The sequence below is a fragment of the Crocuta crocuta genome, unplaced genomic scaffold (assembly GCF_008692635.1).
Source record: "Crocuta crocuta isolate KB4526 unplaced genomic scaffold, BGI_CrCroc_1.0 scaffold175, whole genome shotgun sequence".
In the NCBI taxonomy this organism is placed as follows: domain Eukaryota; kingdom Metazoa; phylum Chordata; class Mammalia; order Carnivora; family Hyaenidae; genus Crocuta; species Crocuta crocuta.
The window spans coordinates 2,982,497-3,001,634 of NW_027530988.1; the positions used below are offsets into that span (position 1 = coordinate 2,982,497).

Here is a 19,138-nt window from a genome sequence, read left to right on the forward strand (position 1 = left end):
GGCTTATGGGGGGGGGAGGGCGGTCCCGGGAAAATTCAGGGTTGAGGTGGGATGGGTAGGAGAGTGAGAGAAAGGGGGTGTTCAGTGGTAGGGCTCCCTCTAAAAGGCTCAACTACAAGAAGGGGCCAGAGAGGGTTCAGTATGGGAGAAGTGGGAGGGCGGGCGTGGGGCTGAAAAGGGATAGCAGGACGTGGAAGGAAGCAGTGTCGGGGGATTCCTCTGGAAGGACTCCCTGCCTTCAAGGCCGACTGGAGAAAGGGCAGGACTCGCTTGAGTGGGGACCAGACGGGCCAGAGTGGAGTCCCTGTAGAGTGGGGCTTCCCCATTGGGGACCGGAGCAAGGCCGACTGGTCTAAACGGAGGCGGCTTTGAGTGAAATAAGGTAACCTCTCGCTTAGGGTTATCCGGAAAGGGGCGGAACCAGCCTAGAGGAAGGCGGGGAGGAGTGCTAGTTCGGAATTTAACGCCGAAATGCTCTGGGGGAGGAGCCAGGGACCATTTGCCCTTTTCATTGGCTGGGACTTGGCTTCCCTCTTGCCTACGCCCCCTGGTTTCCTGACCCCACCCTGTCCTAACCTTAAACCCCTCCCCTTCCCCTGAAACTAGGTCGCAATCCCGCCCTCTTTGCTAGTACTTCCTGTTCCCGGCTAACCCTGGCGCGGGGCCCGGGGCCGAAGAGTGACCGTGGCCTGAGTGACCTGGGGTGGCTTCGTCGACCGAGTCGGGCCACGAAGCCCGACACCGGGCGGGAGGGGCAGCGCTCAGGCCGCGCACAGCCTGCGCCAGGTCCTGGCGGGCGGCGAGGCTGGGGCTGACTCCTGTCTCAGGATGCCGGGGGAGGAGGAGGAGAGGGCCTTCCTGGCGGCCCGCGAGGAGCTGGCGAGCGCCCTGAGGAAGGATTCTGGGCAGGTGTTTTCCCTGGAGCAACTCCAGCCGCTACTGGTCACATCTCTGCCGCCAGCGGCCCGTTACCTGCAGCTGGACGCCGCACGCCTGGTCCGCTGCAATGCCCATGGAGAGGTGAGGCCCGGTCCCCGCTCGGGAGGGGGACGTAGGGCTTGAGGCCAGGGCGGGGCTCACAGCTCTCCGCTCTCTGACTGCTCCCAGCCCCGAAACTACCTCAACACCCTGTCCACGGCCCTGAACATCCTGGAGAAATACGGCCGCAACCTCCTCAGCCCTCAGCGGCCCCGGTACTGGCGCGGGGTGAAGTTTAATAACCCTGTCTTTCGCAGTACGGTGGATGCCGTTCAGGTGAAGCCCCTGGGCTCCTTATGGGAGAAGGGCATTTGGCCTGGGCTGGGGGGTTGGTTAGAAAAGGTCTGAGGCTGTGCTTAATGGGGAGGGCTCCAGCCCTAGTGGGAAGGGAACCTGCTTGGTGGTGACTGGCTTGAATGCGTGGTAGGGGGGCCGGGATGTTCTGCGATTGTACGGCTACACCGAGGAGCAGCCAGATGGGATGAGTTTCCCTGAGGAGCAGAAAGAGCCAGATGAGCATCAGGTTGCTACAGTCACACTGGAAGTACTGCTGCTTCGGACAGAGCTCAGCCTGCTGTTACAGGTGAGATGTTGAGGTGTCTCTAGTCCTGAGGACTTAAACACCAGGCCTGGGGAGCCCAGCCTAACTCCACAGGCAGCCTGCGGCCCCTCATGCCACTGAGCCATGGGCATAGTCCCCATAGCAACCTGGAAACCCTCCATACTCTTCTTCTTGTGGGTGTGGGGAGACCAGGGCTTTGAGAGAGGCCTCGTCCCAGGGCTCTAGGTGGGAACACTTCTTACCTTGCTTGCAGAACACTCACCCAAGACAACAAGCCCTGGAGCAGCTGCTGGAAGAAAAGGTTGAAGATGATGTAAGGAAGGTAGGGATGGGGCTCTGAGATCTGATGAACAAAGTGGATTGTGGACTGTGTCCCCAAACTCTTGCCCGTTCCCTACCCTTTTTTCTCAGATACTGAAGCTCTCAGAGTTTGTCCCCTTACTGAGAGAGATTACTCCTGGCCCCCTCACCACGCCCTCTGCCCCAGGTATTATTTGTCCTATAATGAATGGGTGGTGGGAGCGGTTTCTAGTAGACCATATTGATGGAAATTTGGGAACCTCCTCTGTTGATCTTCTTTGCCTCTAAAAAGAGGTTACAATTGTTTCCTTGGATCTGGATATGTTGAATAGTAGTCTGTAATTTGTTCCCTTCTACAGCAAATTCAGATGTAACTTGGTCTTTTTTAGAAAGATGCTCAATGTTTCCTCTCCTGTTCTCCAGGCTCCACTCCTGGTCCCTGCTTCCTCTGTGGCTCTGCCCCAGGCACATTGCACTGCTCAACCTGTAAACAGTCTTTGTGCCCAGCTTGTGATCGCCTATTCCATGGACACCCATCCCGTGCCCATCACCTCCGCCAGACCCTGCCCGGGGCCCCACAGGCCAGCTGCCTGACCCCCAGGTGAGAGATCTTCTCTTCTGAGTGGGAATGAAGTTAAGAGAACTTACAGTTACCTGGGTATCTACTATGTGTCAGTTTCTATGCTAGACTGCCTCATAGAAGGCAAATAGCCAGTCACTGCTCTCCAAGAGGTCACAGACATACATATCAAGCAAGTAGCAGTCACAGCAAGATGTTGTGCAAATAGGTAGGAAGAGGAGGAACCGAGCCTAAAGGATCAGCTCAATCAGTAGGATTTTAAGCACCTGATGTGGGTCAGGCCCTATGTTAGGGGTATATCTATCAGGATGTGAACTTTGATATAATTTTTTTTAAGTTTATTTATTTTGAAGTGGAGGGGGGAGAAAGAGCACAAGCAGGTATGGACAGAGAGAGGGAGAGAAAGAGAATCTCAAGCAGGCTCCAAGCTGTCAACACAGAGCCCGACGCGGGTTCAAACTCACTGACTGTCAGATCATGATCTCAGCTGAAATCAAGAGTCTGAGACTCAACCAACACAGGCACCCCTAAGATATAATTAAATGTTGAACCGGTGATGGGTATGTTGAACAGGTGATGGGTATGGAGCGTTCCAGATAGAACAACATGCACAAAGGACACGGCTTGTATTGTCACACAGAGAATGAGGGATGCCTGGGAATAAGGGCCCCCTTAGCAGACCATCTCTGCTTTTCTGTTACAGCTTACCTGCCTCAATACCACCACGGCCTCAGTCAACCTCCTTGCTGGCCCTGGGAGACAGCTCTCTTGTGCTTCCCCTGAAAGCTTCCTCTGATCCTGCAAATACCCGTCTGCCCTGGCACTGTGCTGCCTGTGCCATGCTAAATGAATCTTGGGCAGTGCTCTGTGTGGCCTGTGATCGGCCCCGAGGCTGTAAGGGCTTGGGGCTGACGATTGAGGGTTCCCAAGGAACTGGGGGCCTAGAATCTGAACTGGCACGGGGTCGGTGGGCTTGCCAAAGCTGCACCTTTGAGAATGAGGCGGCAGCTGTGCTGTGTGCCATGTGTGAGCGACCTCGGCTGGCTCAGCCTCCTAGCTTGGTGGTGGATTCTCGGGATGCTGGCGTTTGCCTGCAGCCCCTTCAGGTAACCTGTTCCTGGCCTTCTCAGCTGTCTCAGCTCTTTATTTGCACCTCTTACCACAGGTCATTCTCAACTTCCTCATCTCCTGTTTTCCTTCAGTTCCTCTGTGTCCCCCCCGCCCCCAGTTCTCTGTATTTCCATCTTGAGCCTCAGCCAGCTTTCAGTTGGATAATTCTTTTTGCCTTCCCAGCAGGGGGATGCTTTGCCCTCCTCTGCCCAGAATCCGGTCTGGTACTGTATTCACTGTACCTTCTGCAATTCGGGCCCTGGCTGGGTGTGTGCTATGTGCAACCGGACCAGCAGCCCCATTCCAGTGCAACATGCCCCCCGACCCCAGGCCAGCTCTTTGGAAGAGCGACTTCCTGAGCCAGGGCCTCCACAACGCCACAGTGCCCCCCTGCCTAGTTCCTGTGGGGACCCTGAGAAGCAGCGCCAAGACAAGATGCGTGAGGAAGGTCTCCAACTAGTGATCAAGATCCGGGTGAGGATTTGGGCCTGGGATGAGGCAGGGTTGAGCTAATGGAGGAAAGGAGGGACTGCAATTGATTAACACAAGTTCTTGTAAACCTTGTCATTAGCAGCAGCTGCCTCTTATTGACCACCTCCCACATGACAAATATCATGCTGTGCGCTGCTCATGTGATCCATGCGTCTGAGCTTAACCGCTGTCAGCATTTTGGTTTGGGTTGAGGGTGGGTGGAAGATGCCCTTCCTGATGGGCCGTCTGTCTGGGTGGGACTGTGCCTTAGGAAGGGGAAGCTGCAGGTGCCTGTCCAGAGGAGGTTTTCTCGGCTCTACAGTACTCGGGCACCGAGGTGCCCCTGCAGTGGTTGCGCTCAGAGCTGCCCTACGTGCTGGAGATGGTGGCCGAGTTGGCTGGACAGCAGGACCCGGGGCTGGGTGCCTTTTCCTGTCAGGAGGCCCGGAAAGCCTGGCTGGATCGTCACGGCAATCTTGATGAAGCTGTGGAAGAGTGTGTGAGGGCCCGGCGCAGGAAGGTACCAGCTGTGCTGATGGGGCAGGCAGGGTTGTGGGTCTCAGAGCCTCTCACACTCTCTGGCTTGCCATTTCCCTTTTCACTCCTTCTCTCTAATTCTCAGGTGCAGGAACTCCAGTCCCTGGGCTTTGGGCCTGAAGAGGGGTCTCTTCAAGCATTGTTCCAACATGGTGGTGATGTGGCACGGGCCCTGACTGAGCTACAGCGCCAGCGCCTAGAGCCCTTCCATCAGCGTCTCTGGGACAAGGGCCCTGATCCCACCCCATCCTGGGATGGGCCAGATAAGCAGGTGCTGGGAGGAGGTGAAGAATCCACTTAGAGGAGCAGGGGGAAGACCAAAGGGTAGGACTCTCAGAGTCTGACAGCTACTTCTTCTCTCCACCTGTATCACCTTGCAGAGTCTGGTCAGACGGCTTTTGGCAGTCTATGCGCTCCCCAGCTGGGGCCGGGCAGAGCTGGCACTGTCGCTGCTGCAGGAAACACCCCGGAACTATGAGTTGGGGGACGTGGTGGAAGCTGTGAGGCACAGCCAGGACCGCGCCTTCCTGCGCCGCTTGCTGGCCCAGGAGTGTGCTGTGTGTGGCTGGACCCTGCCCCGCAACCGGGTAGGCCCCTCCCCGCTTGGCCGGCCTTAGAATGACTCTGGCCTTTGGGCTCTGCTCCTCGCGTCTCTTGTCTTTCACGCTGCAGTTTCTATGTGCTCCCAGCAGTTTCTAGGAAGGGGAGGGCAGGAATAGGCCATTTCCTTTCCCTCTTTTTTTTTTTTTTTTTTTTTTTANGAAATTGTATGCATAGAGTACTATATCAGATTTCCTTCCCCATGTCTATCCCTCCATGTATAATCACAGCTGTTGCAATCATCAGCGTATGGCCAGTCTTTATTCTACCTACATGTACGCAGAAGATTATTTTGAAACAACTCTTATGGTCTATTTGTAAATACTTCAGTGTGTATCTCTGAAAGGTATATAGCCACAAATACCATTGGCACACCAAAAAAGAATTACTAGTAATTTTTAAAAAATTACCATTTTAGTTCTGCTGGTTCTGTGTTTTTTATTTTGTTTTCTTTGTACTCTTTAGTTTTTCTTAAGTTTTTTTGTTTGTTTGTTTGTTTGTTTTTTGTTTACGTTACTTTGAGAGAAAGGCAGGGGGGTGCCAAGACAGGAGAGAGAGAATCCCACTGTCAGTGCAGAGTCTGATGCAGGGCTCAAACTCCTGAACTGTGAGATTACGACCTGAGCTGAAGTCAAGAGTTGGATACTTAGTCAACTGAGCCACCCAGATGCCCCTTTATTTTTTATTTTAAAATAATTGTAGAGGTGCCTGGGTGGCTCAGTCAGTTAAGCGTCTGACTCTGGTTCAGGTCATGATCTCATGGTTGGTGGGTTTCAGGTTGGTGGGTGCTGACAGCTCAGAGCCTGGAGCTTGCTTCAGATCTGTGTCTCCCTCTCTCTCTGCCTCTNATTTATTTTTTAATTTACATCCGAGTTATTTAGCATACAGCGCAACAGTGATTTCAGGAGTTCCATTTAGCCCATCCACCCTCCCACAACCCCTCCAGCAACCCTCTGTTTGTTCCTTATACTTAAGAGTCTCTTAATGTTTTGTCCCCCTCCCTGTTTTTATATTATTTTTGTTTCCCTTCCCTTATGTTCATCTGTTTTGNGCTTCTTTATCCATTCATCCATCCATGGACTTTGGGCTCTTTCTATACTTTGGCTATTGTTGATAGTGCTGCTATAAACATTGGGTGCATGTGCCCCTTTGAAATAGCATACTTGTATCCCTTTAATAAATACCTACTAGTGCCATTGCTAGGTTGTAGGGTAGTTCTATTTTTAATTTTTGAGGAACCTCCATACTGTTTCCCAGAGTGGCTGCACCAGTTTGCATTCCCACGAGCAATGCCAAAGAGATCCTCTTTCTCTGCATCCTCGCCAACCTCTGTTGTTGCCTTAGTTGTTAATTTTAGCCATTCTGACAGGTGTGAGGTGGTATCTCATGGTTTTGATTTCTGTTTCCCTGATGTTGAGTGATGCTGAGCATTTTTTCATGTGTCTGTTGGACATCTGGATGTCTTCTTTGGAGAAGGGTCTAGTCATGTCTTTTGCCCATTTCTTCACTGGATTATTTGTGTTTTGGACATTGATAAGTTCTTTATAGATTTTGGATACTAACCTTTTATCTGATACGCCATCAGCAAATATCTTCTCCCATTCCATCGGTTGCCTTTTGGTTTTGCTGATTGTTTCCTTCACTGTACAAAAGCTTTTTATTTTGATGAGGCCCCAGTAGTTCTCTTTGCTTTTGTTTCCCAAGTCATGTGTGTTCGTTTACCCACTTTCCCCCAATGATGACATCTTATGTACCGTATCAAGACCAGGAAATAAGTATGGACACAATGTTAGCTGGACTGCAGACCTTGTTCATTTCTCACGTGGGTGTGTGTGTGTGTGGCTCTGTGCAGTTTTGTTCCATTTATGGGTGCATGTAACTACCGAGACACAGATCGTCCCATCGCCACAAGGGAACCTCTTCATGCAGGCCCTTTATAGTTGTAACTGTCTTCCCTTTCTCCTATCACCTGACAATACCCAGCCTGTTCTCCATCTCTATGGTTTTGTCAGTTCAGAAATGTTATTTGTTTCCTTTTAATTGAATGTGAAAGCCTTTGGAGGGCAGTCTTCCATTTACTTTAGGCCTCACCCTTGTCTGTTTTCTCCCAACTGATGACAGTCTGCAGACAGTTGGATTGCCTGCCAGGCACTTGTTGGCATTGGCGGTCGCTACCTTGCCCGGTTGTTAATTAGACCCTGGTTTCTCAGTGGACACTTGGTTAATGCCTCTTCCCCAGGCTGGCGGCTATGGCTTCAGACCCCCTCCTCTCCCTGCCTCACCCTGTAGATGCAGGCCCTGACTTCCTGTGAGTGCACCATCTGTCCTGACTGCTTCCGCCAGCACTTCACCATCGCCTTGAAGGAGAAGCACATCACAGACATGGTGTGCCCCGCCTGTGGCCGCCCCGATCTCACCGATGACACACAGTTGCTCAGCTACTTCTCTACCCTGGACATCCAGGTACTGCAGTCCCTAGTACTTGGGGTGCCCTGGGCTTTGAACAGGAACCCTGCTCATCCACCACTTCTGCATCCTGTCCTCAGCTTCGGGAGAGCCTGGAGCCTGACGCCTATGCGCTGTTTCACAAGAAGCTGACTGAGGGTGTGCTCATGCGAGACCCCAAGTTCTTGTGGTGTGCCCAAGTAAGTGGCCTCTCCAGAGGAGCCGACTGGAGGGCTGGGCTAGGCCAGGGGGCCAGTTCCCCTGAGATAGCTTTGTGCTCTTGCACCCACAGTGCTCCTTTGGCTTCATATATGAACGAGAGCAGCTGGAGGCAACATGTCCCCAGTGTCACCAGACCTTCTGTGTGCGCTGTAAGCGCCAGGTGAGCCACATTCATCCTTTCAGAAATAACTTGCTAAAGCCGCTAGCAGGTACTATGTCAGATTTGGGGTGTGCTGAAGCACAGAACAGACCTGAACTCTGGGCTCAAAGAGCTTGTAGACTCCAGGAAAGGAGGGAGGGAGGCTGAGGGGGAGAGGCAGTGAAAGGTAAGGTAAGAGAAGAAGGAAGGGAGAGAGGTGGAGGGAGGGAGACAGCATAAGAACACGTGGCATAAGTTCTACAAAGAAAACACAGGTGGGGCGCCTGGGTGGCTAGTTGGTTGAGCATCCAACTTCAGCTCAGGTCATGATCTCATGGTTTGCAAGTTCAAGCCCCACATCAAGCTCTGTGCTGACAAAGAGCTCAGAGCCTGGACCTTGCCTCAGATTCTTTCTCTCCTTCTCCCTCTGCCCCTCCCCTACTAATGCTCTGTGTCTCAAAAGTAAATAAATGTTAAAAAAATAAAAAATAAAAAAAGAACAGGAATCTGAGATTAGGAATGGAATGGACCTACTTAGGATAGAGAGGTCAGTCAAGTCTTTTCTAAAATTTAGGTTTAATTTAAGCTCAGGCCTGAAGTTAAGAAGCCAGCTATGCAAAGGATATTCAGGACAAAAAGAACAACACATGAAAAGGCGAAAGTTCTAAGTGTTGTGTGGCTGGAGACTCACGAGCAAGGGTGAAAGTGGCAGGCAGCTGGAGAGGAGCTAGCTGCCACATCAGGAGAGGCCGTGGGGCCAAGTGAGGAAGGTATTTGCCTTTTATTCTAAGACTAAGCTAGGGGTGATACTCTCTCTTTTACCTTTTAGAAAGTTTAGTATCTGCAAAAAAAAAAAAAACAAACTTAATATTTGAGTGCTCACTTTGGCAGCACGTATTCTAAAATGTGTAATAGTTGATACCAAAAAGTTATATCTCTATTACAAAACATAGTAATAAAATGAACACCTGAGACCCTACCACTAAACCTCAGAACTAGAACGCTCCAAAAAAACCCCAGACTACACATGCCCACACCCACACCCCTAGAACACTCCACTACTGTTGAAGCTGCCTGCCTTACACTCTCAAAGGCATTTTGGCTGCAGGGTGGAGCACACACCATAGGGGATCAGGAATGGAGGAAGAGAGACCAGTAACTGAGGCAACACCTGCCCTGCCCCGGAGTAGAATGTCCACAGTAGAGGTGAAGAAAAATGGGACACGATTGAGATAGGCCTGGGTGGTGGAAATAAGACCTGCCGGTGAGCATGTGCTGGTACAAGGAGGCCAGAGAACCAAGGCTGGCCCTTTGGAGATGGGAGCAAATAGTGAAAGGCAGTGCCATAAACTAAGCCAGGGACGGAGAGGAGCAGTGGCCCTCAAGAAGGGCCTGGGGTGTTTTCATGTGAAGCTTGCTTTCCCTCCTGCAGTGGGAGGAGCAGCACCGCGGCCGGAGCTGTGAGGATTTCCAGAACTGGAAACGTACCAATGACCCAGAGTATCAGGCGCAGGGCCTGGCCATGTATCTTCAGGAGAACGGCATTGGTAAGGTTGTCCTGCTAGGCCCGTTTGCCCAGTTATTTGTCACTGCCAGCAGCTCTCTTCCTGAGGGCCTTGAGGAGCAGTGACAGCCCCCTCCCTGACCTGCTGTCCCTTACAGATTGCCCCAAGTGCAAGTTCTCATACGCATTGGCCCGAGGAGGCTGCATGCACTTTCACTGCACCCAGTGCCGCCACCAGTTCTGCAGTGGCTGCTACAATGCCTTTTACGCCAAAAATGTGAGCCCAGAGAACGGGGATGGAAGGGATAGAAGGGTGGGGGGCTGCCACTGTGTGTGACGGGCAAAGACATTGAGGAGCAGCCTAGGGGAAGAGAAGAGGAAGCCAATGGGGTGTAAAGCACCTCTCTCTGTCCCCTCTCCCCTTTTGCTTGCTCCAGACCCTCCAATGTCTCCATCTTCCCCCATCCCTATACCCCTCATGCAGGGCTTCTGAGAAGCCAGCACCCCAACTGTCTCCAACTTCCCCTCTCCCATCTGGGTTTCTGCCAGAAATGTCCAGACCCTAACTGCAGGGTGAAAAAGTCCCTGCATGGCCACCACCCACGAGACTGCCTCTTCTACCTGCGGGACTGGACTGCTCTCCGGCTCCAGAAGCTGCTACAGGTCAGGGGTGGCCAGCCTGGCTGGGTTTGCAGGTTGCCCAGGGTAGGAGACAGGGCCCAGGGTGGCAAGAAAGGAAAAGGCTCTGTGCTGGGGAATTCAGCAGGCTGGCATCAAGAGCATCCTAACGCCTATCCGTCTGCCCCTCCTCAGGACAATAATGTCATGTTCAACACAGAGCCCCCAGCAGGAGCCCGGGCAGTTCCTGGCGGTGAGTGTCAGGACAAGCCTTGGAGGAAGGGTGAGGGTAGGCTGGATTTCCATTGTATGGTGGATAAAAGGGAGGCTTGGGTCTGTGGTCAGAGCCCATCCTGTGCTCACTTGTGTGCTTCTTGGCGAGTTAACCTCTCTGGGCCTCGTTTCTTCCTCTGTGACGTGGGAGTAATATCTCCTTTGCAGCTAAGCTATTTTACATGAGGGCCCTTTCAAGCACCTGGCAGTTGATACTAGCTTTCTTCTCGCATTCCCAAAGGATAATGATTCATTAGTTAACTCCAGGAGTGTTTAATGAACTTGCTAGTTGCACTGTTTCAGGTTCCATGAGGGCAACAGAAAAGATGATCCATATGGTTCTAACCTACCCCACCTCTTATTACCATAAAGTAAGACCTTCACAGACCAAGTTAAGCAGGCAAGAGTTAAAATCACAACCAGAAGAGTTGTCCCAAGACAGTATGTGATAATAAAAAGAGAGAGAGTATGTGATTATGGACCAGAAGCAAGCTTAGATAAAAGCAGGGCCAGCAAGGCCCCTGCTTCTGTTATCAGACTTGGTCTGCCGCCATGGTATCTCTAAGCAACCCCCCCCCCACCACCACTGTTAAAGCAGTCCCCTCCCCAGAGGCTGCCTTCCCAGGCCTGCATTGATACCCCAGTTCTCCCAGGGCTTTGTGGTCAGTGACCTCCTCCCAACAAAAGGGTCCCTTCCTTCTGTTACCCTTAGGTGGCTGCCGAGTGATGGAGCAGAAGGAGGTTCCTAATGGGTTCCGGGATGAAGCCTGTGGCAAGGAGACCCCAGCTGGCCACGCTGGCCTCTGTCAGTGAGTGTCAGCAGGAGCACAGTGTTGGGAGGGGGAGCAGGAGGGCTGAGGATATGCATGGGTAGTAAAGGAGGTCTCTGGGAGTAGTAGATCCTGCAGGGAAAGTGAGGGAAGGGCCCTCTGGGCAAAGACATGGCCAGGTAATAGCAGACAGTGTGCACAGGGGAACAGTGCCTACGAGTACAGCTGGCAAGGGTTGTCAGTCTTGTTCATCTGAGTATGCCAGCGGCCACCAAGGTGATGGGCACACTCAGTTAATACTAGCCAAACGGAAGAACAGATACTCCACCCTCTCATCTCCCCAGGGCACACTACAAAGAGTATCTCGTGAGCCTCATCAATGCCCACTCACTGGACCCAGCCACCTTGTATGAGGTGGAGGAGCTGGAGACGGCTGCTGAGCGCTACCTGCATGTACGCCCTCAGCCAGTGGCAGGGGAGGAGGCCCCCGCCTACCACGCCCGCCTGTTACAGGTAAGGCTTCCCCCCCAGCCTCGCCTCTGACCCCACACTCTAGAAGTCCCCTGTCCAGCTTGTGTCTGAGTTCTAAATTTCTGGATCGTCTCTCTCTCCTTCTGCAGAAGCTGATGGAAGAGGTGCCCCTGGGACAAAGTATCCCTCGCAGGAGGAAGTAGCTGAGGGCAAGGATCCTCATGAGGGTCTCATGGCCCAACCTCCTCAGGAACAGCTCCAGCACCAATAAAGAGGCATCTCCTTGCCAGGCTTCTTGGTGGTCCTTCTTCCTGGCCCCACCATCTGGGGCACCAGGGAAAGGGGGGTGAACACAGCTTTGCTGAAAGGGTCACCTGCAGCCTACCCACTGACCATTCTTGGACTCAGGGCTAGGAAGAAATTGACACCATAGATGGCCAAGGAGGCCCTCTCCCCAGCCAGCCCCTTGGCCTGGGCTTTCTCCTCCCCTGCCTCCTTTATTCTTTCATCTAATTCCCTTGATATTTGAGGTCACCTAATAGACACCAAGCAGGCCCGATGGGGGAACGCAGATGCACTGGTGGCACATGGCTAGCCGCAGCCTTCAGGCCAGAGTCCAGGACACTGGCCTTCCTAGGAAGCAGCGGTGTCACAGAGATCAAAGAGTATCTAAGGGAGGAGGGGAGTGAGCCTGAGCGGGGAGGGGGCCCTCTTGTGTCCGACAGCGGGATTCCATCAGTGCGGTTCTCAGATGCTGCTTCCCCCTGCCGGTAGGCAGTTGCCCTGCAGCTCAGACCACGTGATTTCTGAGAATAGGCCCTTCCTGGAGGAGAACTGAAACTTAGGGTGGGGACTGTAAAAAGGGGCGGAGAGATCAGGAAGCTGCCTAGAAGGCTGCTGAGCTGAGGTCAGCTGGGTCCTGGGACGTCCAGCAAGCCACTCAGGTAAGATAAGCGAAGATTCGGATGTCAGCTTGGGTCTAGAGCTGGAAAGCTCGGACAGATTGGAGGGGGTGGGGGGTCCCAGCGCCCCTCTTCCAAACAGAAATATACAGACCGCCTGTGAGCCAGGGCATAGGAGATTTGGCCTGAGTGAGAGAGTAACCCGGGGCCGGTGTCCCCAGCCCTATAGGCAAAGAACAGGACCCGACTACTGTGGGTCGTTCAGGGAAGAAGTCTCAGCCCCGGCTACAGCCGACCCTGTTTGTTTTCTTGCTTTCTGGCCCTGCCCACTTCCGCTGCTGCCCTGCCCCACCTACCCCAGAAGCAAGAGGAGGGGAAGAATGGGGTCAAAGGATAGGTTGTGGGGGTGACGGGTGAGGGATAAACGAAGCATCTCAGAAACAGTTACCGGCCCCACAGATGCAGAGACAGGGCCTCTCTCCCCAGGAACCGCACCAAGGGAGTTCCCTTCAGACAACAGATTCCTGAAAAGTCCTAAAACTACGACCAATGCCTAAGGTTTCCTTCCAGTTGTTACAGCTTGGGGTGTTAGAAAGGGTATGTTTTTTGGTTACTAGTGATGGTAGAAAGAAACGGTTCAGCCTCAGAATTGTGAGAAAAGGCTATAGGCAAAAAGTGGATGGGGTCTCTGGGGGCCCTTGCCAGAATCCAACCCCAGCAGTCAGGATCTCAGCAGAGGTTCCCTCCCAAGTGTCACTTCCACTGACGCTGCCTGCTGCTCTTGTCTTCAGGATGTCGTCGGGCCGGGCCCGCTGCACCCGGAAGCTGCGGAACTGGGTGGTGGAGCAGGTGGAGAGCGGGCAGTTCCCGGGGGTGTGCTGGGACGATGCAGCCAAGACCATGTTCCGGATTCCCTGGAAGCATGCAGGCAAGCAGGACTTCCGGGAGGACCAGGATGCCGCTTTCTTCAAGGTGAAAGGGCCTGGAAACCAGCCCCTCGAGGGGTGGAGTAGACCCTAAAGCTCTCACCTTCAAGGGCTCGAGTCTGCCTAGGTTTCAGATACAGGGGCGATGGGAGGGTAGAGCCAGCTGCATAACTGAGTCAGCCTGATACAAAATGAAAATTCAAAACTTGTTAGGGATTTCAAGACAGCAGCAGCAGAGCGTGAACCTGGGCACTGGGCCTCCGTGCAGGTGCTCAGGCTGCAGGTCCCTGTAGCTGGCTGTAGGAGAGGGTCAGCCGGGCTGTGTAACGTGCTGTCTCTCTACTTCCTGTGTTTTGCAGGCATGGGCGATATTTAAGGGGAAGTACAAGGAGGGGGACACGGAGGGCCCTGCTATCTGGAAGACTCGGCTGCGCTGTGCCCTCAACAAGAGTCCTGAATTTGAGGAGGTTCCCGAGAATGGCCATAGGGATGGAGCTGAGCCCTACAAGGTGTATCGACTGCTGCCGTCGGGGACCCTCCCTGGTGGGTGTCCCCTTGCCCAGCCACTCCTAGAATCAGCAGACGTATACAGGGGGAGGATGGAGATTGGAGGTTTCTGGGAGGGTGGTGGGTCTCCCTCCAGGCCCCTCAGTCAGAGTTCTGCCCTGTCCCTTGGGCACTCCCACCCACGTTCCCCTGCGTGGTTCCGCACGTCGTTTTGCTGTCACTTGTCTCTCCCCTACCTTCTGTTCCCACTTAAGGCTCTGACCTTTCTCCCCCTCCACCTTATTCCACAGCCCAGCCAGGGCCCCAGAAGTCACCATCAAAGCGGCATTACAGTTCTGTGTCCTCTGAGAGGGAAGAGGATGTGGGTACCACAGAGAACTGCACACTCAGTCCCTCCTTGATTGAGGACCCCCTCAAAAATGTAAGAGCTGGGGGAGGGAACGTGCTGGGCCTGAGGGCAGGACAGTACCTAGGGGAGAGGCTGGCCAACGATAGACACTGTGTTTGCAGGAGGATGTGGGGACCAGTGGGGAAGCAAGCCATTCAGACTCTGGGGGGAGCAGCGGCAGCAGCAACAATAGCCCTGAGCCTCAGGAAGGTACCGCCTCCCCTGCCTCTGTGTTGTTCCCCCTAGCCACTCCCTCTGGCCCTTGGATTCTGCAGTCCCCATCTGAATGTCATGCCTCTGCTTCCCTTATAGGTACAGACACAAGTCAAGCCCCTTTCCAAGGAGATCAGGTGTCATTGGAGCTTCTGCCCCCTCCAAACTCAGGTATGTGTTGTCTGACTCCTCTCTGCTCTGTCCCCGCAGGTGGTCTCCCTGTAGCTACGCATGCGTTATCAAATATGTCAGGGCTTGCAGGAAATTGGGCCCACCTTATCCAGACAGAGGCATTGCTTTCTCGGTAGGAAACCTGGCCAGACTCTAGACTTCCAATAGCTCACTTCTCAAAAATACTCTTTGTGTTCTCTCTCTCTCTCTCTCTGCCTCTCTCAAAATGAATATGTAAACTTTAACAACAACAAAAAAGGCAGAGGTGGAGGTAGCGCCTGGGTGGGTGGCTCAGGTGGTTAAGTGTCCACTCTTTGGTTTTGGCTTAAGTCACGATCTCATGGTTTGTGGTATTGAGCCTGGCATTGGGCCCTGAGCTGAGAGTGTGGAGCCTGCTTGGGATTCTCTCTATGTGCCCCCCCACCCCCAGAATGAATAAACTTTTTAAAAAGTACTTCCTATACACTCTGTTCCCTGGAAATTCACTTTGAGACATTCATTCCTATGGGTCAAGCAGAGGCCTAGTCTCCGGGCTTTTTTTTTTTTTTTTAATGTTTATTTATTTTTGAGACAGAGAGAGTAAGTAGAGAAGGAGTAGAGAGAGGGAGAAACAGCATCTGAAGCAGGCTCCGGGCTTTGAGCTGTCAGCATAGAGCCAGAGCTGGGGCTCAAACTCCTGAACCGTGAGATCATGACCTGAGCCGAAGTCGGAAGCTTAACCGACTGAGCCAACCAGGTGCCCCTCCGGGCTTTCTTATAAACTGTAAGACCCTGGGCATTAAACCCTGAGGCCTCAGTGGGCATTTGTGTATTAGCTACTCTCGTGGGTGATGGCAAAGTCTCACAGGATGCCCCCTGGCTGGTGAGGATGGTGACCGGGCAGATGAGGAGGAGGTGCCTTCTCTAACCACAGAAGGTCAGACTGCTACCTCTGCCCTTGCTAGTTTTCCCTCTGGTTCCCACGTTTCTCATGGGCAAAACGAGGATGTGGGATTTGCCAGGAGCCCCTCCTCGTTCCCCAGAGCCTGGTGCTGGCTGGGTGGACCCCTGGGGTGAAGCTCAGGTGCAGCTGGCTGTTCTCTGTTCGCAGACTACTCGCTGCTGCTTACCTTCATCTACAGTGGGCGCGTGGTGGGCGAGGCCCAGGTGCAGAGCCTGGACTGCCGCCTTGTGGCTGAGCCCTCAGGCTCCCAGTGCGGGATGGAGCAGGTGGTGTTTCCCAAGCCTGACCCACGAGAGCCCACCCAGCGCCTGCTGAGCCAGATCGAGAGAGGAGTCCTGGTAGCCAGCAACTCCAGGGGCCTCTTCGTGCAGCGCCTCTGCCCCGTCCCCATCTCCTGGAACGCGCCCCAGGCGCCACCCGGCCCAGGCCCGCATCTGCTGCCCAGCAATGAGTGCGTGGAGCTCTTCAGAACCACCTACTTCTGCAGAGGTGAGGCTGTTCCAGTTAAGCTGAGCCCCTGCCCCCCCCCACCTCTTAGTACCCCCCTGGGACCTCGTAGGCTCTGCCACCACCCTGTGTTCCTTCCAGGAGATCCTTGGTCACAGCCCGTGCATGGCACCCTGCACTTGCGCGGTGCACATCCCGGGGGGCCCTGTGCTCAGCCCTGGCAGCTGTCTGGCAGCCGGGCGTCCCCAGCCAAGGCCTCGGAGATGAGGCTTGGAGGCGGCTCAGCACATGAGTCACGTGTCGGGGACTGCCACCGCATGGCAGCCTGAAGTAACGGGAAGGGCACCTCGCGGCCCTGTGCTGCATACACACCTGCATGCGGGCCAGGCCCGTACTTGGGAGAGCTTGCACACCTTCCACACACCACCCATGCTGCACCCTGGGCACCTTCTCGGGCTGTCCTTCTCCCTTTCGCCCCTGGGATCCCACTTCCAGCCTCCATTCACCTCTAAATCTCACCTGGGGAGTAGAGGCCAGGAGCATAGGGGAAGCAGAGTGGGAGTGTCCCAAAGCCTGGGTGCCCCCCGCAGGGAGGGTGCGAACAGACAGTAGAAGTGGGGGCACCTCTGTGTTAGCAGCCCAGGCTGCTGCCGCAAGGACTCTAAGCTCTTCCAGCAGAGAGCTTGGCAGGTTGTGTAAAAATCGGTTACCTCTAGGGGCCCCTGGGTGGCTCAGTCGGTTGAGCATCCGACTTCGGCTCAGGTCCTGATCTCATGGTTTGTGAGTTTGAACCCCACATTAGGCTCTGTGCTGACAGCTCAGAGCCTGGAGACTGTTTCAGATTTTGTGTTTCCTTCTCTCTCTGCCCCTCCCCTGGCTCACAGTCTGTCTCTCAAAAATAAATAAACATTTAAAAAATCAGTTACCACTAAATCCGTCTTACTTGAAAAAGGGACACCTTTTCCTATTTGCACGTGGGTGAGTAGCAGCTTTGTTGCTGGCATCTCTCCTGGTGCGAGGCAATAGCCATGAGCCTGCAGCTCCCACTCTGGCCTTGGTCTCCAATTGGCCCCATACCCACCCCTCTTTCTCCATGATGGGCCCCTCTCTATTCCCTCCCTGCCTGTGGCCTCTGTCTTCCTTCTTCCAACCCTTGATCCTTTCTCTTTCATCAGACCTGGTCAGGTACTTCCGGGGCCTTGGCCCCCCACCCAAGTTCCAGGTGACACTGAACTTCTGGGAGGAGAGCCCTGGCCCCAGCCACACCCCAAAGAGTCTTATCACAGTACAGGTGAGTTCAGGGCAAGGGAAGACGAGCCTGCCTGTGTGAGTGGGTGTGGGGGGTTCCAGGAGGAGAAGGGCCTTCAGTTGGCGGGGAGGAACTCTGGGGGTCTGTCTGCCCCAGCTGTGCTCCTGATAATCTCTCCCCCACCTTTCCTGGCCCAGATGGAGCAGGCCTTTGCCCGACACTTACTGGAGACCCCCGAGGAGCAGGCAGCCGCCCTCGCCCTGCTGCAGAGCCTGGGAGACCCACCTTCCTCCTCTCCTCTCTGCTCCTCCTATTTCCTTTGAAAGAAACTCCTTCTCTACACCATTGACCTGCCTCCCTCCATGATAATTCTTGGTGGTTGTTTGATGGTTGTGTCCTTGAACTGCTCACGTACATGGCTGGTAGAGCACTGAAGGAGGATTTTTATCCTTTTGTTTTAAGTTTGAGACATACCCTCTTTCATTTCTGAGAAACTGAATTGGGAAAGTCCAAATGGTGTGAACTCAGGGGACCTTTCCCGCTTCCCCCAAGCCTAAAGCCAAGCACTTTATATTTTCTTCTTAGATGTTCCCTGGGGATTTAAAATAAAACTTTATTAAAAGAGGAGTGAGTATCTGCTTTGTTGGGATGAAAAGGTAGGTAGCAGGGGTCACAGGGAAGTGATAGAGATGTAACTTCAGAGCGGGCTACTTGGCTTTTCTTCCTGCTGACTTCTCCAGGCCCGTTTGCCCTCCTCCACCCGCAGCTTCTGGCTAGGAAGCTGTCTGGCCTCTGCGGGTGCTGGGTTTGGGGAGAGGTTGAGGTTAGCCACCCAGAAGAACACAGCCTACAGCTGCTATAGCCGCCAACTTCACATGGAAAAATCTGGGCTCCACGGTTCTTGGCTAGAGGCCTCTGATTCGGGCCTTACCACGGGCTCCGGGTTGGACTCTGGCTGAAGGTCTAAATGAACAGGAGAACTTGAAGTTGACATCAAACTATGGGTGAGAGGTGCTGGGGCCTGGGAGGGGAGGGGACATCAGAGGGAAGAAAGCGCTCTGCACCTCCTGTGCTGAGGGCAGACGAGGCCCTGGTATCTCTTCTCCCAGATCACAGGGCACTGTCGCCCCAGCAGAAGGGGACTCCAAACTGGTTTCCTCACTCTACCTAACCGCCACCAAGGACCATGGGGCCTAGGCTGCCGTGTCACCAACAATCCGTTCACTGAGCTTTGAGGGCTCTAAAGCAACTGACATTCCTGTCCCATTTCCCCTTTTGTATTTTGCCACCAAACTGGAAGTTCTTCCTTCACAGGCCACTTGTCATCTTACCTCTCCATTCACATCCAGCAGACTAGTTCAGACGTAAGTCCCCACTTAACCAGCTGCCACAGCATGGAGCTTCCCTGTTCCTATAAATGACACCAGCCTGGTGGAAGAGGAGCCTCCCAGACCAGACTGTCCTGTCCTGTCGCTCTTATAAGCCTTCCTGGGCTCACCTCCATGATCAAGCCTAGATGCCTAGATGCTCAAGGATCTTCTTGCTGTCTCACGTGACAAACGTCAGTGCTGCTTCTGAGCCTTTCTGCCTCCTTGGACCTTCTCTTCAGTCTTGCCCATCCTCCTCCTGAGAAGCCAAGAGCCCAAACAGGCATCTGCATTAGCAGGGAAGAAAGCAGGTACTGGGGGCACAGGTACACGAGCCCTTTTGTGCCCTTGATTTGCTAAAATCCCTCCTGGCCTTTCTGCTTTGCACTTGCTACCTCCTCGACTTCCATTTTCTTTCCTTTCAATTTTAACTTTTAGTATAGTT

General features: G+C 53.7%; 2 protein-coding genes across 7 annotated transcripts; both read left to right on the forward strand.

Moving 5' to 3' along the window:
* Positions 1-651: 651 nt before the first annotated feature.
* Positions 652-11,874, forward strand: RNF31 (ring finger protein 31). Of its 4 annotated transcripts, none has more exons than XM_077770440.1 (21): positions 652-1,020; positions 1,108-1,254; positions 1,406-1,561; positions 1,794-1,862; positions 1,952-2,027; positions 2,264-2,441; positions 3,124-3,526; positions 3,714-4,004; positions 4,273-4,521; positions 4,624-4,809; positions 4,919-5,125; positions 7,428-7,601; positions 7,685-7,783; positions 7,876-7,965; positions 9,377-9,491; positions 9,607-9,725; positions 9,998-10,111; positions 10,262-10,319; positions 11,052-11,148; positions 11,454-11,622; positions 11,730-11,874. In XM_077770440.1, exons 1-21 carry the CDS (start codon positions 829-831, stop codon positions 11,781-11,783), a joined length of 3,243 nt encoding a protein of 1,080 aa, XP_077626566.1. In that variant the 5' UTR covers positions 652-828; the 3' UTR covers positions 11,784-11,874. The 4 variants fall into 4 exon arrangements, with proteins under 4 accessions (XP_077626566.1, XP_077626567.1, XP_077626568.1 ...); XM_077770441.1 differs by having other exon boundaries at positions 3,717-4,004; XM_077770442.1 differs by having other exon boundaries at positions 1,794-1,853.
* An 81-nt stretch (positions 11,875-11,955) lies between these two features.
* Positions 11,956-17,950, forward strand: IRF9 (interferon regulatory factor 9). 3 transcript variants are annotated; one of them, XM_077770444.1, is made up of 9 exons: positions 11,956-12,524; positions 13,274-13,454; positions 13,768-13,951; positions 14,206-14,336; positions 14,426-14,513; positions 14,616-14,687; positions 15,778-16,119; positions 17,253-17,368; positions 17,524-17,950. In XM_077770444.1, exons 2-9 carry the CDS (start codon positions 13,275-13,277, stop codon positions 17,647-17,649), a joined length of 1,239 nt encoding a protein of 412 aa, XP_077626570.1. In that variant the 5' UTR covers positions 11,956-12,524; position 13,274; the 3' UTR covers positions 17,650-17,950. The 3 variants fall into 3 exon arrangements, with proteins under 3 accessions (XP_077626570.1, XP_077626571.1, XP_077626572.1); XM_077770445.1 differs by lacking the exon at positions 11,956-12,524 and adding an exon at positions 12,542-13,079; XM_077770446.1 differs by lacking the exon at positions 11,956-12,524 and having other exon boundaries at positions 13,328-13,410.
* The last annotated feature ends 1,188 nt before the right edge of the window (positions 17,951-19,138 follow it).